Source organism: Rana temporaria, chromosome 1 (assembly GCF_905171775.1).
Source record: "Rana temporaria chromosome 1, aRanTem1.1, whole genome shotgun sequence".
NCBI classification, from domain to species: Eukaryota; Metazoa; Chordata; class Amphibia; order Anura; family Ranidae; genus Rana; species Rana temporaria.
This window is the reverse complement of record NC_053489.1, coordinates 379,309,504-379,335,852: the sequence shown is the minus strand read 5'-3', so window position 1 is coordinate 379,335,852 and position 26,349 is coordinate 379,309,504. Positions and strand designations below refer to the sequence as shown.

Sequence of the window (26,349 nt, the reverse complement as noted above, 5' to 3'; positions counted from 1 at the left end):
GTAAACAGGGAACATAACCCACTTGTCAAGATTTAAGGAGCTATGTCCGTCCATGGACGATAAGAGAAATGCTTGTATCCTGTTGCATAAGTGCTCCATCAGCATTTGTTTGCAGGAGACCTCTTATAAAGTGCTGACACAATGGTATGCAACATCCTCTAAACTTAAAAGATGGTTCCCTCAGACTTCTGATCACTGCTGGAGGTGTCACCAGACATACTACATGGTTAGGCACTTGAAAGGTATAACCATTCGCTGACTAAACACCTACTGAATGCAGCCAAGTCCCAAGTATTGTCAAACCCCAACTATAGAGGAGTGGATAAGGTCAGTCGAGAGAATCCATAACCTAGAAACCCTTGCCATTGCTAGGGATCTGACCGACATGTTTTATAAAACTTTTAATATTTGAACATGTACCAAGCTTTCCGATAATTTTGATAGGCTTACCACGGGCTGAGAGATTCCCTGACAGAGCTGAGTCTCCATGACCTTTGTTTGTGACTCTCACAGAACCCACTGTCACTGTGCCTTTGGAGGGGGCTGTGGGCAGGCCGCCAACCCAAAGACAATGGCCCAACAGAGAACTTGGGGACAAAATGGCATTGGGATCATATACTGAAGTCTCTATGTAAGTTGCATCCCTTCTACCCATTCCCCGCTTCTTACTGTGTTTAATTAGGTTAGGTCATGGCACACAGACAAAAGGCATGGAGACACATCCCAGCGGAGGATGTGTAAGGAGGGGCTGCCTGCTCATCATATTCCCTTGGTGTGTTTTAACTGTAGCTTTTTGAATATAGCCGTTTGATGAGTTTCCATTGGTTCTTCCTTGTCCCCCATGACAAGGCTAAGGGTAATGTCCCTAACTGTGTTTAAAAGTGTATGTTTTGTACCCAACAGTTTTATGATCTGCATGTTTAACCTTCAACACCTGTGTGGTTTGCCTCGTGATTGGGGGGGTTTGCCCAGCCAGGGTATCGGAGATCTGTCACAGTGGTGGCAGCGTTGAGAAGTCTCCTGCAGTCCAGGACATTCAAACCACCACCAGGATTCAAGATCCGGTCAGTCGAGTTCGAGAGGAGGATGCAAGGCATGTGGAAGCTACATCGGGGACCAGCGACGGAGCGCACCATGCTCTGCTGGGGGGGATGTGATCCGCCGGCAATTTTGGCAAGAGACACTTAGCAACAAGTGCCACCATCAGGGGAAGATCCTTCCCTCCTCCACAGAAATGTACTAGACGCAGTACTGTGCGCGAGAGGTGTTCCAGAGACAGCGAGATGAGTGGAAGACGGAGCTCGGAAGATTGGTCCAGCTACAGAGCCCTCCAGTTGTTCGCGGCTCAACTGTGGCCAGGTACAGCAGATGGCAGCCTGACAGAAGGCATTGGCTATGTCGGCGTGGGACTGCTCCATCAAAATAAATATACGAAGACCCAGACTTTGGGAGTGATGGCTGTTGGACATCCTGGACTTCCGAGATGAGGTACTGGATCTCCTCGAACAGGCATGTGACCTGGAGAAACTGGAGTTCCTGTTTGAGAATGGGAGCTCAACAAGCGGCTGTTCGACGGTGATCAGCAGCCCAGCATGGCTCCCGTTGCCTGGGACTGTCTGGGAGAAATAGCGGACAGTTGCAAAAATGCAGAGGAAATGGGGCTGGGGGTGCCCCTACGTTTTCCCATCCTAACCATAATGGAAGAAGCGGCGATGATACAGAGGGCGCTGAGAGTGCTAGAATGCCGGAGCAAACCGGAAGTTCCCCAGGCAGTGAGACAAGCTGATGGTCTCAGAAGGGGGAGTTCAGATGGGCGATGGAATGCTGTTAGATGATCAGCAGCAAGTCCAGGGGCTGTTCACAAAACTGGGAGGGGAGAAAACCCTTACCCCTCTTCAGCGGCTGATCTCTACCCCCAGAAGAAGCGCTGGATACAATAGTATCTCTTCTTCCCCAACAGCTTAGCACTACCAAAGAGTCCTGTGAGCCTCCACTAATCCAAACGGCCTTAATCAAAAATCAGCTGGAAGCGTTAAACATGCATCATATCATGCAAATGTGGATAAATATATACACTGCGCTTTTCAAAGTCATACACTATACCAGTGTAAAAAGAAACCTATAAAAGCCTCCAATAGTGAAAAACTTCTTTACCAACAGTGAAAAGTGACAACAGTGCAATAAATGAACACATATTAAATATAAAAAAATATATATTTAAAATGTGTATATAAAAAGCATAAACAATGATAATTAATCTAAAGTGCTACTGAGCAAAGAAGTGCAATTCCCACTTTTATGATCCTGTACAGAATATCAGTGACCCACTGATGCATAAAAAAGTGCTCCTGTGCATGTGCATAGCATCCAGTATCACATAGTTTATCAATATTGCATCCTGGGTCATTCAAAGAAGTGCTCCTGTGCAAGTGTAAGGTATCCAAAAAGTAATAAAGTTCATGCGATTATAAAACTGCTAGGTGCAATAAAGTTCCTGGGTAATCCAGAACATGCCGTGGTGTTCCTCACTTTGGTGCTCCCCTTAGGTATTTAATGCTCACCTCAGAGCGTGTAACTTTGCGTGTAAGCGCAGTTAAAACACGCATATGAACCACCTTTGGGCTCTTGTAGTTGCACCGGAATTCTGGACCCGTCAGTATGGTACCTCAATAAGTGTATGAAATAAAGACTTGATAGTGTAATAGAGTTAACGGTTTAATAAACAGAAAGCATCCCTAACTGGGATACTCGCATAGATTAGGTGCGATAGTGTACCACTCTATATCGGGTAAAACACGGGTTTCCGTATCTTAAGGGGGAAATCCAAGATTGCAGCAGACAAATCTGACCCCAAATGACACTTTTTTGGACCAGTGACTAAAAAAAAATGACATTTGCAGGAAAGGGGTTAACACTAGGCGATCAAGGGGATAAGTGTGTTCTAACTATGGGGGGGGGGGGGGGGGGCATGGGCTACCAGTGACATGACAGATCACTGTTCCCAATCACTGGGAACAATAGATCTCTGACATGCCACTAGGCAAAACGGGGAAATGGCTTGTTTACATAGGCAGTTACCCATTCTGCCTGTGTACAAGGCAATTGCGGGTCCCGGGGGAGAGAGTTTGCCAGACCAGCAGGCACGCTTCTACAACAGCGCCTGCGCAAGCTGCAGTACAGCTACATCGGTTTGCGCAGGAGTGCCGTACAGTGTCGCCATATAACAGTGGGCAGTCGGGAAGAGGTTAAAAACACAATCATGTTAAAGAAAAAATAAAAAAATAAAAATTAGGTTCCAAGTCTTGCACAGAAAAGGAAGAGCAGAGTTTTGAGCCTGTGTAGCGTTGAGGTGTTCTTCCTTTTGAGGAGGTAGAAGCTCCCTCTAGGGGAGGGGACTTTGCACTTTCATGTAGAATTAAGACCTTTTCTCTTTTGACATCTTTGATGATTTTGTCAAGTGCATCTCCAAAGAAATATCGTACTTCAAAAAGGCACATGTAAGGGGCATCTTTACAGGCAGTTTTAGCTTACCAGTCACAAAATTATTTGCAGAAAGTGAAGCAATTCCTGGTTGCAGAGCTTGGCCTGTGAAAGTAGAAACAGACCCTAAGTTTCAAACTCTGTCAGCAGTAAGATGCTTGTTTAAACCTGAGACGGCAGGGTCAGTTGTCCACACAGGAAAGAAATGGAACGCTGGCGCCACCCTTTTCAGAGGAAGCAAAAGGTTTTAGCATCAGCAGGGGTACGGATCCTGGTGGGCAAGGTGATTCTGCATTACATATTATACAAATTGGGGAAACCAGTGCTTGGTGGCTGATCAGGATGTAGCCCAGGGGTCGACAAACTTTCTAAATAAAGGGCCGTTTACTGTCCTTCAGGAGGGCCAGTGGGGGGGTAAAAAATGTCCTACCGTCCAGTTGGAGTAAACAATGCACCATCATTGATGTCAGTGGAAGCAATAGTGCCCCATCGTTGGTGCCAATGGAATTCTATCCCATCATTGATGTCTGTGGGAGGAATTTTGCCCTTTTGATGTCAGTGGGAGAAATAGTGCCTCACTGTCAGTGGGAGGTATAGTGTCCTATCCTTGGTATCAGTTAAAGAATTTCTGCTACATTGTTGCTGTCAGTGGGAGGAATTATACCACATTGTTGGCATCAGTGGATGGAATAATGCAACAAGGGCCAGATAAAAGTCAAAGAGCTGCATCTGGCCCCCGGGCCACAGTTTATAGACCGTTGATCTAGCCTAATCTACCTAAGCTGTTGCTTGAAGTATTTAGTGAAGCATTACCTCCTTTAGGAGACTAAGTGAAAATGAACTGGATTGGTTGGAGGTAGTGTCTTGATCCCTGGAGCATTGCCACAAGTATTTTGTGCTTAGTGTATTATCTCAAACAGGTGGCAGGTATAACCCATATGTTGTTCACAAATATGAATAGCTGTGTCCCTCAAAGCACAAGAAAGTGAGTTCAAATTAAAATAAATTGTGAAAGGGGCACTTTTTTTAAGGCTTAATTTCCATGGACGTTTTTACAGCCACTTTTCTGAGCGTTTTTGGCAGCTTAAAAACTGCTCTCCATGTTAGTCTATGGCCTCATGCCCACCATGATGTTTTTGAGCTGTAGATAGCTGACCTGTTTTTAAGCTGCAAAAAAAAAACCCAGGACCGGTGCGTTCTGAAGCTCCAGCGTTAGAGCTGTAAAAAAGGGCAGATGTTAAAAAAACGCGCAAAAACGCTACCGCAGCGTTTTTGAGCTCCAGCTCAAAAAACAAACAAACATGGACAAGCGTTTTTAAGCTGTAAAAAAGGCTAAAAAAAGTGGCTGTAAAAATGTCCATGGAAATGAAGCATAAGAGTACAATCAATCAACTAATGTTAGAGTTAAAAGACAATGCAAAAAGCTACTCTTTTCAGAGACAGGTTGACAGTTAAGCTTCACCTCATCAGAAACACCCCCTTCATCCTCTGACAAGTAACCATGTGGAACAAAGAATCCATCATCATCATCATCATCCTCCTCATCTTCTTCCTTGGGATCTTCATCATCCTCATCCTGAAAATGCAAACATAGAAATGTTACCACAAATGAACCTAGCAGTTATGTTAAATACATGTCCATCAGACTAAACATTTATTCAACGCATCAAAGAATGTTTTAAGAGGATCATAGGTGACTATGAAAAATTTAAATTTTGACAGGTAAGTGGCCCCAGAAAATAGGATTTTTGTACTCACCGTAAAATCCATTTCTCCGAGTTCATGGACGGACACAGCACCAATTGACCTTAGGGTATTATATCCTTCCTTCCAAGAGAGACTAGGCAGAAAAAAACAGCACTTCAGTACAGCTCCTCCCAGGGGGCGTGGTCCCCCGGGTATAACCCACTCTCTGACTCAGCAGCTCCAGTTCGTAACACACAGTACAAACAAAAAGGAGGGGTGGGTGCTGTGTCCATCCATGAACTCAAATGGATTTTACGGTGAGTACAAAAATCCTATTTTCTCTTCCGTTCATGGACGGACACAGCAGCAATTGACCTTGGGGACGTCCCCAAGCAGTGTCAAAAAATTTGAGGGGTGGGGAAAAAAACACAGCAATTAAGCTTCACCCCAAACAAACCAGAGTCCCTCAACGGGGGAACTTCAACCTGAAACAGCCGCCTGCAAAACCTTGCGGCCAAAGGAGGCACCCGCAGATGCACTCACATCCACCTCGTAAAACTTGAAAAGGTGTGGATTGACGACCAGATCACTGTCTTACACACCTGTAAAACAGACGCCTGATGGCGGAAAACCCAAGAAGGATCAACCGCCCTGGTCGAATGCGCCGTAACCAGAAAGGGAGGCGCCCGCCCCTTTAGGGCATAGGTCTGGAGCACGACCTGTCTGATCCACCTGAAAATGGAGGCCGACGAGACCGCCAGACCTTTCTCAGGACCATTCACTGACATGTACAGTGAGTCCGATCTCCGGAACGGAGCCGTAGCAGACAAGTACGCCCGTAGGACTCGCACCACGTCCAAGGGAAGTAATGTGGCCTCCTTTGAGTTTTTCGGCTGAGGACATAAGGATAGTAAAACAATGTCCTTATTATAAAAAGAGCCCTGCAAGACAAGGCCGCCAGATCAAAAACTCGTCTGACCGAAGGAATGGCTACTAAGACCACCCTCTGGGACAGAGATCAAGAGGAATCTCCCGAATGTCCTCAAAACGGAGCCCTTTTGAAGCACAGAGAGGACCGAATTCAAGTCCCACGGAGGCAGTGGAGGACACACAGGAAGGTCACAAGCCTGACCCCCTGTACAAACGTACGCACCAGGGAGTGCGTGGCCAACGGTCGCTGAAAATAAACAGCCAAGGCCGAAATCTGACTCATAACCATACTTAAAGGCGAGAGCCTGATCCACTCCCCGCTGTAGGAACAGCAGAATACGGGACAGCACGTATGTGCGGGGGTGCCATTTCATCTCTGCACACGAAGAGATGTAGGCCTTCCACGTACGATGGCAAACCCTACGTGAAGTAGACTTCCGTGCAAGTAGCATGGTAGAGATCTCCGAGTCCGACGGACCTCCAGCTCCTGGCTCCCAACAGCCATGCCGTTAAAGCCAGCGACTGTAAAGCAGGGTGAGGAAAAATCGGACCCTGCGACAGAAGATCTAATCTCAAGGGTAGAATCCAAGGGACATCTGCCACCAGAAGCACCAGGTCCGCGTACCAGGAAAGGCGCGGCCAATCCGGAGCGACCAGGATTGTTGGCATCCCCTCCGCTTCCACTCTGCGTAACAGGTGAGGGAGAAGCTTCAGAGGAGGGAAAGCGTAGATTTAGGCGATAGTGACCCCGCTGTGCCACCAACGCATCCGCCCAAGGGTCTCTTGACCTGGCCACGAAACGTGACACCTTCCGATTGAGACGGGACGCCCGAAGGTCCACGCCTGGCGTGCCCCATTTTTGTCACAACTCTGAAAACACTTCCTTGTGCAACGACCATTCTCCCTGGTCCAGCGTTTGGTGACTTAGGTAGTCGGCTTGCCAACTCTGCACCCCCGGAATGTACACGGCCGACAGAGCCGGAGCGTACCTTGTGGCTCACCGGAGGATGTGTGCAACCTCCACCACCGCGGCCGAGCTCCGCGTGCCCCCTTGATGGTAGACATACGCCACGGCCGTGGTGTTGTCGGACTGAATCCTGACCGAACGGTCCTGCAGACCCAGAAACCACTTGGGGAGTTGCAGCCTGATAGCCCAGAGCTCCAGGACATTGACTGGCAGACGGGACTCCACCCGAGTCCAGCGCCCTGGGCTGACTGGACACTCCAGAACGCCCCCAGCCGGATTGGCTGGCATCCGTCGTGACCACTGTCCGATAGCACGGCAAAAATAATTTCCCAGTCCGAAGTACCGGAGAGGTCAGCCACCACACTAGGGAGTACCTGACCAGGCGACTTCACCCAAATCTGATAATCCAGAGACGAAGGAAGCTTGTCCCAACGTGACAGAATCTTTCTGTAACACTCGGGTGTGGAATTGGGCATACGGAACCGCTTCGAAAGAGGCTACCATGGTACCCAGAATTCTCTTGCAAAGGCGAAGCGACGACCACTGCTGGGTCGCAAACAAATGCACCGCAGATTGCAGTGTCTGGAGTTCTTCCGTCGGGAGAAAAAACTTGCAAAAAACTTGCTTCTGAGGAATCCAGGACCAACCCCGGTATTCCAGTCGCTAGGACGGAACCAACATTGACTCCTGGGCATTCAGTAGCCACCCGAATCTTTTGGAGGGGCTGGCAGGTGATGAACCCATCCTCTCCCAAGTCTGAGCTGAAAGAAGCTCTCAGGAGAAAGTCGTCCAGGTCTCCCACAATAGTGATTCCGCGCTGCCTTAGCAGGGCCAGAATCGGAGCGAGCACCATTGTGAAAACTTGTGGTGCCGAAGCCAGGCTGAAGGGGAGGGCCACAAACTGAAAATGGTCCTCTTCGTCCGTAAAACGCAGAAACCTCTGGTATTTTGCGCGTATGGGAATATGCAGGTACGCGTCCTGAGTACCCAAGGACGCCATAAATTCCCCCTGATGGAGAGCTGCCACTACCGAGCGAACAATTCCATCCTGAATCTTTGCACTTTGACAAAAAAGAGTTAAGGGCCTTGAGGTCCAGGATTGGACGGACCCCCTCCTTTTTTGGGGACAACAGATTAGAGTAAAAACCCCTGGACCGTTCCCTTGAAGGTACCAGTATAATCACTTCCCTGACCAGCAGATCCTGACCAGCCCCTGACAGGGCCTCCCGGCGTACCGGAGGAAGCTGGAGGGAAAAATCTGTTTGGTGGACAAGAGAGAAACTATCTTGTACCCCAAGGAAATTACCTCGCAAACCCATCGGTCGGAAAGAGGGATCTCCACCGAGCCGCGCATCCGCAAAGTCGGCCCCCCACCCGAGTGTCTGGCGGGGCAGACCTACATGGAGAAGCAGGCTTGTCTGCAGGCTTGCGGTACCAGGTGCGCTTTTTGATCTACAGCGGGCACCTAAGCACCCTGGAAAACATTTTCCTGCCGCACCTGGGGGCGAAAAGAAATCGCTTGGGGGAGGTAAAGGAGGGACCCTGCTTATGACGAGGCTCCTTACCTTTCCCAGATTGCGGGAGCAGAGTGCTCTTACCACCTGTAGCATCTATAATGATGTCATCCAGGGACGCCCCAAAAGGCCGTACACCCTTCAAGGGCAAGTCCTCCTAAGGACCTTTTAGAGGTTTGGTCCGCAGACCAAACACTTTAGCCACACAAGGTGGCATAGTACCACGGCGGAGGCCCTGGAGAGCAAGAGGAGCGTATCCAGGGCCAATTCACAGGCAAACTGCAGGCCCTGCACCAACTGGTCAGCCAGGCCCACACGGAGCTCAGGAGCATTATGCGCCTCCAGCTCCTGCAGCAGGGACTTTGCCCACTCGGTAATTGCCTGTGACACTAGAGCTCCGGCCAAAACCGGTCTCACTGCCAACCCCACTACTGGGAGCATGGAGCGGGCCACAGCCTCAGCTCTCCTATCTGCGGGGTCCATAAAGGTGGGAGCCCCTTCCACAGGCAACGTGGTAGACTTGTTCAGTCTGAACACAGGGGGGTCCGCTGACGGAGGACTTTTTTTTTTTTTTTTAACGGACCGCAGCGTGCGGAACCCAAAAGGGACCAGCATCTCTGATGTCTCCGCCGTCCAAGTTTTTGAGTATCCCGCACCGCAGTGATAAAAGCTCCAAAACGCCTTATCAAGCGCTGACCCTGAAGCAGAGTCATCCTCACTGACCGTGTGGGCTAAGCCTGCAACATCTGACATGACAGAACCAGAGCCAGCAGCAGGGTCTGGTTCCGTGTCAGAGCCATCCCCAGAAGCAGGCGCAGGGAGGGGGTTTTTACCCCCCTTCTGGCCGCTTGTCACTTCAATCCTGGCGATAAAAGCCTAAGGGACTGCCGTATGAGCTCTACAGAGACAGCAGGGGCACTAAGGGTTAACTCAGGCATGGTTGGGGTAGAAGCCTCTGTTCAGACTCCATGTTGACCCACCACTATGCCGCCTTGTGTGCCCTGGAACATGTAGTTGGAGCAACGGGGCATGTCGTGGACGACCCAGAGCTGAGCTAAGGCCCGGCACACGCTCGATGGCCGAGCATGGGGGGACTACAAGGATCGAGATCCAGCCTGTCACCCAGTCGGCAGTTGATAGTAGAATCTCAGGATTCAAAAATGCAGGAACAAAACAAAATAAAAGCGAAAAAAAAAAAAAAAAAAAAAATCGCAAAAAAATTCCAGAGTACATGGACTCCAGAAGGCCATGTCTACTCCTGACGCTAGGCAGAAAAACTGGAGATGCTGATTCAGAGAGTGGGTTATACCCGAGGGACCACACCCCCTGGGAGGAGCTGTACTGAAAAGTGTTTTAACACTTGAAGTGCTGTTTTTTCTGCCTAGTCTCTCCTGGAAGGAAGGATATAATACCCTAAAGTCAATTGCTGCTGTGTCCGTCCATGAACGGAAGAGAAAACAGGATTTTTATAACGGCTTACCTGTAAAATCCTTTTCTTGGAGTACACCACGGGACACAGAGCCAGTCATTACATAATGGGTTAAGGGTCACCAGTGGTGATTGGACACTGGCACAACCAACTGAAGACAGTTCCCCTCCATAAAACCCCTTTCATTAGTGAAGTACCTCAATTTTGTAGCAAAGCAATAAGATTCCCATAAGAGGGGAGGGACCTCTGTGTCCCGTGGTGTACTCCAAGAAAATAATTTTGCAGGTTAAAAAATCATGTTTTCTTTATCGTACACCATGGGACACAGAGCCAGTCATTACATAATGGGATGTCCCAGAGCAATGCTCAATCAAGGGTGGGAGACAGATCAAGGAGGCCGCTTATGGACAAGAAGCCCTATACTGCTGCCTGCAGCACACTTTGCCCAAAGGCGGCATCCTCATGTCCTTTCACGTCCATTTGATAGAATTTGGAAAATGTGTGGACTGAAGACCAAGTTGCAGCTTTACAGATCTGAGCCATCGAAGCCTGGTGATGCACTGCACATGAAGCACTTATCGCCCTGGTAGAGTGCGACTTAACAGAAAAAGGAAGCGTCCCGTTCTTTAAACCATAAACTGGAATAATTACTTGTTTAATCCACCTGGAAATGGATTTTGGTGCCGCTTAGCCCTTTCTTGGGACCATCTGGCAAAATGAACAAAACCTAGTACATGTTCATAGTACAATTTTGTCTTTGTGACAAATCAAATAAGGCTCAATACAAGATAGAGCTGCTGATTCAGATACTCTTCTAGCAGAAGAGATAGCAATCAAAAAGGCCACTATCCTGCTTAAAAGAATAAAAGGAATCTGGCGAATAGGTTCAAAAGGTTGCTTTTGCAATACTGATAATAAATTCTTTTTTTTAAATCAATTTTTTATTTTGGTTTTGTTATTGCTCTTTTTACACACGTAGTCGGGAAGAAAGAAAATGTTCCCATTTACATTATATAATATATGGTACAAAGGTTTTTTTATAAAGAAAACTACTATCACAACAATATGATATTACAACAAAGTAAAAGTATTCAAACAATAAACAAAGGAAAAACAAAACAAAGGAGAGAAAAAAAAAAGCAATAACTCAACAACAAACATCTAATGGGATGAGACAACAAAAACAATACACCTCTATACATCATAATGCCGCATACAGACGGTCATTTTTTGTGATGAAAAAAAAATGACGTTTTTGAAAACGTCATTTAAAATGAGTGTGTGGGGAAAACGTCGTTTTATGGCTTGAAAAAAACGACCAAAAAAAAATTCGAACATGCTCGAATTTTTTGTGTCATTTTTCAAAATGTCGTTTTTTGTGTCAATTAAAATGATAGTGCGTGGGCAAAACGACGTTGAAAATGACGTTTTTAAACCCGCACATGCTCAGAAGCAAGTTATGAAGCGAGCTTCAATGGAACAGAGTGCCGTCATACGTGCTGAACGTAACATCGCTTTGCTAGAGCATTTTGAAAAACGATGGTGTGTATGCTACATCGTTTTTGAAAATGAAGTTTCAAAAATGTCGTTTTTTTTTCATCACTTAAAACTTCATTTTTTTTCATCACAAAAAATGACCGTCTGTACGCGGCATTAGGTTCGATCTTTGCTACCATGTCTATTACAAATCGTATCTCCATTCCCCTTCTCCCTCCTCCTCTCCCACCTCTCTGCACATTCCATCGTAAAACAAATTGCCGGGATCAAGCCAGTATGACCATATATTATCAAATTTATACAGAGCTCCCCTATGTTTATATGCCAATTTTTCTCTTTTTAATATATAGTTGACCTTATCACACCATTGTTTGTGGGTTGGTGGTGCTATATCTATCCATTTTTGTAGGATAGGCTTACGAGCTAGATAAAGGGTTCTAGTCCACATCTTAATCATCTTTATAGGCAAGGTACCAACTGGGACTATGCCCAATATTGCCATATTTGGTGCACAAGCTATCTCTGTATGGCATAGTGTATTCAATGTCTGAAATATTTTCCCCAGTACTTATGAAGCTTCGGACAGCGCCAGAGCATATGGATTAAAGATCCATTAGATACAGAGCATCTCGGACATAAAGGAGATGTGTATTTTCCCCAAGCGTATAATTTTTGCGGAGTATAATGTATTCTATGTATTATAAAAAGCTGTGTTAATTGCTGCGATAATGAAATAGAAACTTTGGGTAAAACCTCCATAGCTTCCTTCCATTCCTCCTCAGTCAGGATACTAAGTATTTTTGCCAACATATAAAACTATTAACATGTAGATCTACCCTTTCCAGGCTTAGGAGCATCGTATAAATATCTCCTATTAGTCCTCGTTTGATAGGTCTAGACGAAATTGCCTTCATCAGTATCTCTTATGGTTTATACTGTAGGAGGAAATTTGACGTCTAACTTTGTAAGGCGTGTCGTATTTGAAGATACTGGTAAAAGTTCTTATTTGACAGTTGGTACCGTTCTTTCAATACATCAAAGGATAGCATCACATCTCCCTCAAACAATTGGCATAGAAACATTAGTCCTGCACTTTTTCATTCTACAAGTTCCGGCAATTTATTTAACGCAGGTAAGTAATAATTGTCCCATAATGGCATGTATTTAGTGTAACCTGTGTGATGTGTAATTATAGGAATCGTTTCCCAGAGTTTATGGATTAAGAAAAAAGTTGGAATTTTCCTCTTCCTATAAAATTGATGGGATACTATTTGTTGTACCAGTGGAAGTGATTTAGTTTGTGTCATTATAATATTCTGTATGGGGTCTTGATTTTCTACCTCCTCCCATCCACTCCAATGCTGTAATTGAGCCGCCATATAATAGAATCTTGAATTGGGGATTGCTATTCCACCCTTATCTTTTGCTTGTTGTAGAGTTTCCAGTTTAATTCTTGGTTTTCCATATTTCCATATGAGATCTCTAAAAGTTGCATCAATTGTTCTAAATAAATTTTAATGTTATCCAAATTGGACAATTATGTAGAAAGTATAGCAATTGGGGCAACCACACCATTTTCACTAGGTTTGCCCTTAATGGGAACCTACACCAGATTTTACCTTGTTCCCTAAATCTTGCCACACGGGGTATAATATTATCATCTATGTAGTTTTTGACCTGAGGGGTTATTAACACCCCTAGGTATTTAAATGATGTAACATATTGTAGCTGGTGGTTTTGGTGTGGAAGCTCCAATTGCATTGGGTCTATAGGCATAATCACTGATTTATCCTAATTAATTTCAAACCCTGAAAATTTCCCATACGCATCTATAAGTGAAATGGCCTTAGTCAGAGATATATATGTATCTCCTAGGAATAATAAAGCATCGTCAGCGAAGCAAGCTATTTTTTCCTCTGATCCATTTCTGCGAAATCCTACGATATCCAAACTATTTCGGATAGCCTCTGCCAGTGGCTCCACAGCCAACGCAAAGAGGAATGGAGACAGGGGACAACCCTCACTCGTTCCTCTTTCCAGCAGAAATGGAGTGGAAACAGAACCATTAATCTGTACTCTTGCACTCGGAGCGCTATATAGCAATTTTATCCACCTTATAAATTGTGTTCCTATTCCAAATTGTTCTAGACATGCCCATAGGAATTCCCATTCTATACTGTCGAATGCTTTAGTTGCGTCTAATTACATGATGGCTCTATTCCCTTTATTGTCTACAGGTAATTGTAAGTTTAGAAACAGTTGTCTAATATTGTTAGCTGCCGATCTATTTGGAATAAAACCGACGTACTTTGAGAGTCTAATTGCTAGTATTTTTGCCAAAAGTTTGACATCGGATGTCAACATCGATATGAGTCAAGTTTAGTTAAGTCTTTTCCTGGTTCCAAAATAGAAATAATTATGCTTCATTCATCGAGGGGGTAGAGACCCCTCTACAAAAGCATAATTAAAAACTGAGAGTAAGTCAGGTAACAACACCTCTCCATATATTTTAAACATTTCCCCTGGTAAGACATCTGAACCGGGCGATTTATTATTAGATAGATTTGCTGCTGCCTCTCTCAGTTCCTCCATGGTTAATGGGCTTTCTAAGGCCTCCTTTTCCTCTTCTAGTAATCTCGGTAGATTAATATTCTGTAAGAAATGCTCCATATCCCCTTTCATGGTAAAACGTCCTAAAGACCTCCAAGATCTCGGATGAATCATTAATCTTCCTACCTAAGGAGTCTTGAATTTCTGTTATAATGGTATTGGGATTTTGCGTCTTAACTACAGAGACAAAACATGTCCTGTTCCCTCTCCCTCCTCAAAATACGATTGCTGCAGAAAAAAAATCTTTTGTTTACAGCTCTCTTTTTAGCTACCTGTGCATATTTTTCCTGACTATGTAGCCACTGGGTTTGGTTATCTTTAGTGGGGTTAAGGACATACAATGTTTCAGCTTGCATCATATCAGCCAGTGTTTTTTCCCAATTCCCAAACGGTTTCTTTTTTTTTTGATATTTGAGAGATAAAAAGTCCTCTAAGGTAGGCTTTCTGTCCATCCCAGTATATTAAGGCTGAGACAGTAAGTCTATTAATTTGCTGAAAGATTTTAATCTGTGATATAAATTACATCTGAAGAAAGAGATGTCACCCAATAGGGATGAAGTTTCCATAGCTTATCCCCATTGTTGATCTTAAAGGAGAAGGATACGAACAAAGGATAGTGATCTGATATTCCTCTAGCTTCATATTTAATGACACTGAGAAAAGGCAGTATAGAACAAAATTCCAATGCCAAATCTATTCGAGAGAGATTTGTGCGTGCTTGAAAAACAAGAGAACTGTCTAAGCAATGGGTTTCGCAGCCTCCACAAGTCAATCAGACCCATCTCCTTTATATATTTAGCGAGGGTCGTAGGGCCCCCCGGATATTGTTTATCTGATGCAGAGAGCATATCAATTGATGGGGTCATACACTTATTAAAGTCTCCAATTATTAACCAAAAATAATCTGTTTTGTCAGATGCAAACAGAAGAAATTCTTTCAGTATTTCTGGTGTGTAAGGCGGAGGGATATAGATATTTGCCAGTACACAACTTCGCCCCGCCACCAAGCATTAAAAAAAAAATATATATATCTACCCCTATCGTCCTATATACAAAGAAAAACAAACAAACATCACATTAAAAAAAGGAAAAATAAAGTAACTAATTAAAGAAAAAATATTAAACAAAAAAACATTCATTGGGGTTTTATGATCCAAGAGAACCCCAGAAAACAGAGCTCCCCCTGACCCCTTTGTTAGAATACACCATCCCTCTCTCCCATCTGCCTCTTCCTTCTAATCCACTCCCCTCCCCATCGCCGAGTGGAGGAGGGAGGAAAACAGATCGGAGGGAGAAAAAAAAATCAATTCAAATCACTTCCGTCCCGCCTCCCCCCCCCAAAAAAAAAACAACCCCCAAGGAGGGAGGGGGAGAAGAAAAAAAACGGTCTTGGGGGAACTAATTTGGCCCTTTATAATTATCCAACTGTTGGGAGGCTAACTCCAGCGAAGTAAAAAAAAAAATGTGTAGTCCTTAGTCTTTACTCAGTTTTGCTAGAAATAACATTGCATAGATCTGTTCCTTTTGTCTCATCCGTCGCTTTATCTCCATAAATCCTGCCCTCTGGCGCTGGACACTAGCCGAGAAATCCGGAAAAAAATAATAATTTTTGCACCGTCCAGTCTTATGTCAGCCAACTTAGGAAAAACAAAAGGAATTGCAGCGCTAGTGAATGATAAATAATATATAGTTCATGAGAATATATAAATATAAATACAGGCTCTTCCTAAATAAATAAAGAGAGCAAGAAAAAAAGAAAAAGTTCAGTGTGATAAGGAAGAAAAAATCTCCAAAAAGCCACTCAGTGATGAAGGGTTACATGAGGAAAGTCCAGCATTAAACTTGTGATAAAAAGTGCTGCCAAGAAAGGCGATCAAGTGAAATCCAATTTTCTGGTAATTAGAATGGTTCTTCACACCGCACACGTGAATTAGACTGCCTGCTTACCAAAAGGAGAGACTGTTTTCAATCAGTCTCATGGAGCATAGGGAAGTCAGGTCTCCCTGGAACCAATCCGTGTAATTATCAGAAGACACTGAGCAATGGGTCCGGGATAATATCTTATGCAGCGAACAGAGAATGCTTCTCCTATGGAAGCATTCTCTGTTCGCTGCTTTTTGCAGTCTTAATTCACGTGTGCGGTGTGAAGAACCATTCTAATTACCAGAAAATTGGATTTCACTTGATCACCTTTCTTGGCAGCAGTTTTTAATATTTAAAGTTTTTATTGAAGATTTTTCCAATACAATGTCAAAAAAGAACAGTGGTACATGAACAAGTAAAACGGTCAAGCTATTCCAGACAGCTGCATAAAGTCCGGAGAGCAAATCTCCAGCCTAACAATACCAAAACAATCTAGCAGTTCAGCCCCCCTATATTAAACAAGCAGTGGAGGGTGATTTAAGCTTGTGACTGTTCCAAAGGCGTACTAGCAACTACTTTAATGCCGCGCGGCGCCTCCGACCCCCGCTCCCCGGACGCCCCTAATAGGGATCACGCTGCGTCCTGAGAGCCGGGGCCCCAGGCCCCACAGACCTGCAGCCGCCAAAACGCCCTTTTGATACAGCTTGCCCGGTCCGGATCAATCAGTAACGATTGGAGCTTAGAACATAACATTGTAAGGAACCAGATCGCAGTTCAGAACACCAAGAGAGGTGTCAGAGGGAAGGGAGAGAGAAACGTGGGGGAGAGAGAGAGGGAGAAAAAGGACAGAGAGACACAATCGGACAGAGAGTGGAGTGGTCTCGCTACCAGGCGGCATCCCAGGAATGAGCGACACATTGCAATAGGTAGCCCAGGGTTCCCAAATGGACCTAAATTTTTCCACCTGATCCTCCCACTTAGCTACGATTTGTTCCTGGGACATGATCCAAGAAACTTTTCTCTTAAACATCATGAAGGAAACTGAGGTTTTCTTCCAGGATTTGGCAATGGTCATTTTGGCCCCCAATAAAATAAAAATGCTTAAAATCCGGGAGTGTTTAGGAAGGCCTGGGATGCATTGGTTCAGCAGGGCCACATTAGGCTGCGGGGTTACCACTAACCCAAGTAAGGATCCGATGGTGCGAAACACCCTTTTCCAGAATGATCTAACGCGGGGGCAGGACCACCAGGTATGTAATAAATTACCTTCCAATTCGCACCCCCGAAAGCATAGTGGAGAGGACCCTGGGAACATTCGCCAGCCTGGCAGGGACGTAGTACCACCGGAGCATAAGTTTAAGACTAGCTTCTATGAGACACACATTAAGAATACCCTTTATATGCTTGATTCAAGGCGCGGTACCACACCTCCGTGTTCCATGTGGTGTTCAGGTCCTCCTCCCAGGCCCTTGCATACGAGGGTTTATCAGTTCTGGTCATTAGGGCTATATATATCTGTGATATCCCGCCCCTCTGATCCCTGGAGTTCGCACACCAGTGTTCATATGGAGTTATAGTGGGGGGCACTGATTTATCCGTCCATGTAGTACGGAGAAAGTGGGAAATTTGAGAGAACCTAAAGATTTCACTGTCGGGCATGCCGAGTTGAGATTTGCAATGTGAAAGGGAAAGTGGGCCCGCTGGGGAGAGAAAGTGTCCTATCCTATACAGGCCTTTATCCGTCCACCACCTAAAAGCCCTGATATCCATCCCCGGTGGAAAGTCAGGGTTATGAAATAGGTGCGAAAGGGGTGTCAAGGGTGATATCAGGGCGCCAATGGAGAATAGTTTGGTACAAAGTGCTACAGAGTGGGAAAGCGTGGGAGATAAAATGGCTGGTCTGCATTTGGAGTCGCACCCCAAAACATAGTCAATGGTATGAGTAGGGATGGCTTGACGTTCCATTGCCAGTCAGGCTTAGGACCCCGAAAGAAAGTTGTCGAAATTTGTGTCAGTTGAGCAGCTCGATAATATCCCCAAAAGTTAGGGAGCCCTAGACCACCTTGAGTTTTTAACCGAAAGAGGACACTCGAGGGACACCTATATCCCTTTTTCCCCCAAATAAACCTGATAACCTCTGCCTGGAATTTAGTGAGGAAATGTTTCGTTACCGGGAGAGCACGGAACAAATACAGCAGACGTGGCAAGAGGGTCATTTTCACCGCATTCACCTTACCCAGCCAAGACAAGCCACACTTGGCCCATCTCTCGAGATCCCCCCTGCACTTACTGATCATAGGAGGATAGTTCGCCTTAAAAAGGCCAGTATAATCCAGTGTCAATTTGATGCCTAAATATGGAATCTGAGCTGGAGCCCAAGGGAAAATGAAGTTCCCGGAGAGCTGTTTGAGCAGAAGCGGGGGGACAGAGACATTCATAGCCAGGGATTTTCCCAAATTGACCCGCAATCCCGAAATCTCACTGAATACCCGTAATGTCTTAAGTATGATTGGGGTGGACAGCAGGGGAGAAGTAACGAAGAGCAAGAGGTCATCGGCGTACAATGCGCATTTGTGCTCCCTAGGCCCACATGTTACCCCTTTGATGTCAGGATTTGATCTCAACGCCACCGCTAGCTAGAGTCTCAATGGCAATTGCAAAGAGGAGAGGGGAGAGAGGGCACCCCTGTCTAGTTTCCCTGCCTATCTGGAAGGATTCCGAATATCTGCCCATTAACCGTACCTGCGCTGAAGGGCTCGAATACAATGACCCGATGAGGTTAAGGAAGCTAGGACCAAAGCCCCACCTTCCCAGAACCCCCGTCAAGTACCCCCAGTCAATAGAGTCAAAGGCCTTATGTAAGGCCTTATGTAGCCCTCCTGTGACGAATCCCCAGCCCAATGTGATCTAAGGAGGGAGATGACATCAATAGCCCGTTTGATCTGGTCCGTTCCCTGTCTCCCAGGGATGAAGCCCACCTGATCTTTGTGAATATAGGAAGGTATGAAGCTGGACAACCTGTTCGCTAACATTTTTGTCATTATCTTAATGTCATTGTTAATCAGGGAAATTGGCCGATAATTACACACCTCGCTAGGATCTTTATCCGGTTTCGGAATGACCGATATATAGGCGGAGTTTAGATCTGTACCAAATCGGGCTCCATCCCTGAGAGAGTTGAACAGTCGCGTCAAGTGTGGTGCCAGGCATTCTCCAAATTTTTTGTAGTAACCGGTGGAAAAGCCATCCGGTCCTGGCGAGGAACCCAGCTTGAGCGCCTTAATAGTAGACAAAACCTCCTCCTGGGTAAAAGGAGATTCCATGAAATCCCTGTGTTCCCTAGTAAGAGATGGTAATGGAAGTTCGTCAAGGAATCCCCCCCCCCCCCACCATCGGGCTGGGAGGCGCCCCGGCAGGGCTGTACAGGTCTGAGTAAAAACGCAGAAAGGAATGCATTATCTTAGTAGGGTTCTGTGTCAGGTCCCCTGTGGGCTCCCGGATTTTAGGGAAGGCCAAAGACCTGTTTGGGACTCAATTTAGTGGCCAGGCGAGATCCCATCCTGTCAGTTTGGGAGTAGAATTTTGCCCCGGACCACCGAAGATGCTGCTCCGCTGCCGTTGTGAGGGAGAGGTTAAGAAGCGCGCGGGCTTCGTCCAGTCGTGCCAGTGTCTCGGGCGTGGGTTGGCGTTTGTGTGCTTTTTGCAGTGTACGGAATTCTTCCGTAAGTTTAAGATTGTCCGCCCTGTGTTCCCGTCTAAGTTTAGCTGTCAACTGGATCAATTTTCCCCTGATGACCGTCTTGTGCGCCGCCCAGACGGTGGCCGGAGACACATCACTTGTGGCGTTAATATGGAAGTATTCCCTAATGGCCTCCTCTAATAACGAGCAATGCATAGGGTCGCTTAGAAGCGATTCCCTCAGTCGCCAGCGAGGCGGATTCTTAGAGCCCTGTGGCCTCCGTGTAACCAGAGTCACCATTGAGTGGTCCGAGAGGGGGGAATCAACGATTTTTGAGTTACACAGCAAAGGAATTGACGTGGCCTGGGTGAATATGTGGTCTATCCTGGCATAGGAGTTGTGGGGGGCAGAGAAGTGGGTGTAGTCCTTAGTGCGCGGGTTGGCTTCCCGCCAAATGTCTATAAGCCCTACAGTATGTAGGAGCTTGGCTATTTTGCTGCTCTGTTTGGAGGGTCGTTTAGGTTTTGTCGTGCCGTCCGCTGACTTATCCAGCGAGAAGTCAAACGCCATGTTAGAGTCTCCCCCCATAAAAACAGTGCCCCTAAAGTGCGGTTGCAGTTTGTGTAATAACGATTCAAAAAAGAGTCTTTGTCCCTTATTAGGAGGAGACAAAAGTGTATAGTTCCCCCTCTATATATGTCCTGAAATAAGGACGTAGCGTCCCTGCGGGTCAATTATCGATTCTACCAGGGAAAGATTAATGTGTCTAGCGAAGCTAGTCATTAATGCAAAAAGGGAGAAAGAAAAAAAAAATCCTTGCAAGGCCGCAATAATGCCTCCGGGCCATTAAAGGGGACTAACCACTCTCAGTAAGGCAATTCCTGACACACAAGAGGGAGACAGAGGAACCCCATCCTGTCCCGGACGGGGTATGTCTCCAGAGGTCAGAGTCACCATCAGATAAAACGGACCTCAGGGGAAAAGTCCTCATGTTTGACAGTTCTCTTTGGAACGCTTATGGTTCTGCGTCAGCGAGGTTTGCTGCAGCGAACTTGCCGGCGGAGGCCTTTTCGTTGAACCGGGAGCCCCCCGGCTGTTTTGTGGATTTGGATGTTCCAGGATGATCAGACCCAGCTGGGTCAGCAGGCGCTCTCCTTCTGGAAATGATGAGAAGCCAACATTTTTGTTTCTGTATGAAAAGTTCACACGGAGCGGGAAGGACCACCTGTAAGTTATTTCTCGTCCCATAAGGACCTGCAGCAGTGGCTTGAGCGCTCGCCTCTTCTGTACTGTGTAGGGAGACAGGTCCGCGAAGATTTGAATTTCGTGACCATTTAAAGTGAGATTGTCCGCGCGCCTAGCCCTTTTCATCACCTCCTCTTTGACTGCATAGAAGTGCGGTTTCACTATGATGTCCCTGGGGAGTCCATCCGATCGGGGGGATTGCAAGGCCCTGTGTGCTCTATCCAGCTCCAGACGGTGCTCCGCAATATCCGGAATGAGGCTTTTAATGAGTGTGTTAAATCGCCAGGTGCACCTCCTTGTCTGACTCCGGGACCCCCCGTACCCTAAAGTTATAGCGTCTCGAACGGTTCTCCAAATCATCGATCTTAGAGAACGCCATCTCCAATTGGTCCTGAACCTCCTGCAACCTGTCGGAATTCTGGTTAATCCGTGCCACCGCCTGGTCTGCCTTCTGTTCCATAGTGTCTATTCTCATCCCCAAATGCAGCAGATCCGCATGTATGGATGAGGTTATCTGTGCTGCATTTAAAGCCAGGCTTTTTGATAGCATTTGCGAGAAGGCTGCCATCATAGAGGGAAAATCTGTGGGGACAGGAGTTTCCTCCTGCGCCTCACACACAGATAGCAGCATACCTGTGTGTGGATCCATCATGGGAGTAGTGGGGAATCCAGCTCCCATCCTGTCCAGCAGGGATTCAGTAGAGGCAGGGGAAGCAGCTACAGCCAAGGGAGGGAAGTCTGTACCTGGCGATTGCGGGGGCGGCTGGTCCTGATCCGCAATAGAGGCCCCAGGCTGGTCCGATTCATGTAGGCCTCGCGGCGCAGCCATCTTGGCGTAGCTGAGGGGGCCAGGAGATTCCGCCATCCGGCCCGTTAAGTTCTTCCTGGCGGACGGCGATGACATCCGCGGAGCCCAGAGAGTCTCTGCTACAGAAGGGACCCGGTGATGTAGCCGGGGGGGCGCTCAGTCAGCTCCGGTGATCGAATACAGGCCAGGGTGGAGCGGAGCTTTAGACGCCGGCGGCCATCTTGGAAACCCCGCGCATGCGCCTCCTCTTGGCAGCAGTTTTTATCACAAGTTTAATACTCGAATTTCCTTTTTTAACCCTTCATCACCGAGTGGCTTTTTGGGGATTTTTTCTTCCTTATCACACTGAACTTTTTCTTTTTTTCTTGCTCTCCATTTAGGAAGAGCCTGTATTTATATTTATATATTCTCATGAACTATATATTATTTATCATTCACTAGCGCTGCATTTCCTTTTGTTTTCCCTTTTTTTTTTTTTTGTTGTTTAGTGCTAGCAGCTTACAGTTCATTTTTTCACTGTCACTAATTCAATATTTCACGCCAGCGCAACGACAGCCTTCTGTTTTTTTTGTCTATATTATGTCAGCCAACTGTCTAGCTCTTTGCAGTATCATATCTCTATCTTTATAGTTCATCATCTTCAGAATAAATGTTCTTGGTTTTACATACTCTCCTTCAGATGTGGACCATGCGACGACTATGTGCGCGCTCTACTGCAAAGAGGGGGGTGAATTGATCTCTTCCCAGAACTTCTTTAAGCCATTTTTCTATAAATTCTACTGGCTTGCATCGATCGTGTCATCCCTTTTATAGGGGGATACAATCGAAGTCACACCTACAGCCACACCCCCCTACAGTTGTAAACACTTCAGGTCACACATAACCTCATCAGCGCCCCCTGTGGTTAACTCCCAAACTGCAATTGTCATTTTCACAATAAACAATGCATTTTAAATGCATTTTGTGCCGTGAAAATGACAATGGTCCCAAAAATGTGTCAAAATTGTCCGAAGTGAATGCCATGTCGCAGTCACGAAAAAAAAAAATCGCTGATCACCGCCATTAGTAGTAAAAAAAATAAATAATAAAAATGCAATAAAACCATCCCCTATTTTGTAAACGCTCTAAATTTTGCCCAAACCAACCGATAAACGCTTATTGCGATTTTTTTTTACCAAAAATAGGTAGAAGAATACGTATCGGCCTAAACTGAGGAAAATTTTTTATTTTTTTTTATATATTTTTGGGGGATATTTATTATAGCAAAAAGTAAAAAATATTGGATTTTTTTTCAAAATTGTCGCTCTATTTTTGTTTATAGCGCAAAAAATAAAAATCGCAGAGGTGATCAAATACCACCAAAAGAAAGCTCTATTTGTGGGAAAAAAGGACGCCAATTTTGTTTGGGAGCCACGTCGCACGACCACGCAATTGTCAGTTAAAGCGACACAGTGCCGAATCGCAAAAAGGGGCAAGGTCCTTTAGCTGAATTTTGGTCCGTGTCTGAAGCTAGACAAAGAAGTAACAGCAGTAGGGGTTTGGGCAAATTGTTCAAGCCGGGCTGTTATGTCTTGCTGTTTATTTTGAGGCTTATTAAGATGCTTTTTATCTGAGTTGCTTTGTATAGTGCCGTCCTTAACAGTATGTTCCTCATTCCCCACAGCTTTGTTCTTGCTGCGTGTCATTGTTAGGGACTGAAATGCAGATGCATTTGCCAATTGCTTGTTTTCACCCCACTCACACCAGTCGCTCTACTTTATGTATTTTTTTTTTTATAAGTTGAAAAAAGGAAGGAAGGAGAGCAAGCCTCAGTATACCTGCTAGTACAGAACGTACAGATATCTCAGCAGTTTTATTTTTATCAAGCAGCCATCAACAGTTCCTCAATTGTAAGATGACCAGATTTTTTAAATGAAATCCGGGGACATATTTTTTTTTACTAGTAATGGCAGTAATCAGCGACTCTCTGTCACTCTGACCCACTTCACAGCCTGTCAAGTCTTACTCTCCGGGCCTCGGCTACTACTGGGTGGGGAGTGGAGGAAAATCACTCTGCCAGGGAAGGCAAGTAGATTAGCGGGCAGACGGCTGGCCGGGACTTGGGCCAAGGCAGATGAACATGCGAGTGGAGCCGAATGGGCATGCACCCGAAACTGAAGAAATATTCTCTCCACTCTGACCAGCACATGATCATTAGGAAGGGGCAGAGATAATGGAAAAAATACACCCCTAAGCTTAAAGGAGCGGCAGAGCAGGGGGGTGTAATTCAGATTTATTTTTATTTTTTTATTCTACACTGACTGTCTTTGAAATTGCCCCAGTCCCTGTTTAAATCCAATCCGGGGACAAAATCAGGGACAGACTTGGTCCGGGGACAGTGTCCTCAATCCGGGGACTGTCCCCGGAAACCCGGGGATGTCTGGTCACCCTACTCAATTGGGTATTTCAATCCTCTCACCACAGGAAAAATAAATAAATAGAAAAAACAAAAACAAAATTTAAGTACCCTGGGTTACACAAACTTGTTGGTTTGAGAGGCAAAGGCATGAAAAGCAAAAAGTGTTCTGTTTGTATATTTTCATTGGCCACCAGGTTTATAAGCAAAACCAGAAGCAAAAAAAAAAAAGTCCACAAAAGTATATCTGCTGACAAGTATTTTGTGGTTACCTGGAGTCCTGGGCAGAGATAAGCAGAAATGAGGTCTGGGATCCGTCAGCCAGGTTCAGCTGTAGTGCCTGCAACCAGCCAGCATCACTTGTCAGATACTGATTCGAATTTGCCGCCTGGATCGTCCTGCAGAGTCACGCAAGAGCCGAGAAGAGCGGCAGCCGCCGCATTCGTGTCGGGACCAGGTGGAGCCTCTCAGCTCCCCGCCACTCGCTCTCCCCCCGCCTCAGATCAGTCCCAATAGAGCGCGAGAGAAGGGGGGACGGGAGCCGCCAGCCCTGGAGCGATCCTAGTACCAGAAGCGCCAATGGACACCAGCTGTATTCCGCGATCTGCAGCTCGGGACACAACACTTAAGACCGCACACAAAGCCAAGCCTCTCAGCCCTGTCCTAGGTGTAGCCTTCTCAGCCGTCCCAGCCTTATTCTTCAGAGTCTGTCAGCAATAGCGGTATTAACAAAGATGTCCAGGATATCAGCAGTTACACATTAATCAATCTTGGCATCAGGATAGCAGATGGCAGACGGCAGTCAACTAGAGCAGCCAACACTATAGTTCACAGTATCAGTTTCATTTAAAAGCATCCACGCTTAATCATCCTTCGGTTACTGCTCGTTTCTGCTGGTGATTGTCAAACAATCCAGATAATCAGTGGTACAAATAGGCAGATAAACTGCAAATAAAACTACCATAGTGGTACGGATGGTGAACAGCTAAGGGTAATAAACTGATAGAGGAGGGGGGTCATTCAAACGAGGAGCTCTCTCCCGTGTCCTCCCACATCCTCTCACACAGACATGCCACACCCCCCGTTTTGACAATACCAAATTCAAATCCCATGGGCACAAGGGAGACTTGACTGGCGGATTTATCCGCAGTACCCCCTGAATGAAAGCCCAAACTAGGGAATGAGATGCCAGCGGTCTTTGAAAAAAGACTGATAGAGCCGATATTAGACCCCACTCCTAACTGGCAAAAGGCGAGAATCCTACTTATGTCATACTTCTGAGGATTCCATTTCTAGGTTTCACACCAGGAAACATATGCCTTCCAGACTCTATAGTAGAAAAACCTGGAGGCTGGCTTTCTAGCATTAATGAGTTTAGAAAGCACTGGACCTTGTTTCTTTAAAATGTGGGTCTCAGTAGTCAGGCCGTCAAATTTAGCTTTTGTAAGGAAGGATGGAACACTGGACCCTGCGACAGCAGGTCGTGACGAAGCGGAAGTTTCCAAGGCCTTCCTACCACCATCTTTACGATTTCGGAATACCAGGGCCTCCTGGGCCAATTTGGGGCCACTAGGAGTACTGGAATTCCCTCCTTGATCCTGCCAAGTAGTCTTTGTAAGAGAGAAATCGGAGGAAATGCATATATCAGCGAGAACGGATTCCAGGGAATTCTTGGAGCATCCGATCCGTAGACCAGAGGATCTCTCGTCCTGGATACAAAAGTTGTCCAACTGCCTGTTGAACCTGGAAGCTAGCAGGTCTAGATCCAGGGTCCCCCATCTCTGGCATATTGCCTGAAAGACATCGGGGTGGAGAGACCACTCTTCTGGTGACAGCTGCTGGCGACTCAGGTAGTCCGCTTGCCAGTTCTCTACCCCTGGAATGAAGATTGCAGAGAGACAAGGAACAAGATCTTCTGCCTATGCCAAAATCCGATTCACCTCCTGAGCACTCTGACTGCGGGGTAGCCTCCTTGGTGATTGATGCAAGCTACTGCAGTAGCATTGTCAGATTGAATCCGAACAGGGTAGCCCTGTAACCTGTGTGTCCAGGTTCTGAGGGCTAGATATACTGCCCGAATCTCCAGTATGTTGATGGGCAGGTTCTCTTCGGTCTTCCGCAGTGTTAGAAGCTTCTTCTAAGACTGCTCCCCAGCCCAATAGGCTGGCATCCATAGACCCCACCTTTCAGGTGACTGGGATTAAGGATTTCCCCTTTCCGCAAGTTCTTGGTCTTCAACCACCAAC

The 26,349-nt window shown here is 46.1% G+C and overlaps 1 protein-coding gene across 1 annotated transcript in view; it reads right to left on the bottom strand.

Annotated features, from left to right (window-relative positions):
- LOC120929153 (chromatin assembly factor 1 subunit A-B-like) overlaps positions 1-19,299 on the bottom strand; it is a 188,233-nt gene extending 168,934 nt beyond the window's left edge. The window contains exons 1-3 of the mRNA XM_040340407.1: positions 18,955-19,299; positions 5,930-6,059; positions 4,943-5,094 (exon numbers count right to left, since the gene is read on the bottom strand). Of these exons, the coding sequence (XP_040196341.1) occupies positions 4,943-5,094; positions 5,930-6,059; positions 18,955-19,299 (627 nt within the window). The remainder of the gene's footprint in view (positions 1-4,942; positions 5,095-5,929; positions 6,060-18,954) is intronic.
- Between the last annotated feature and the right edge of the window lie 7,050 nt (positions 19,300-26,349).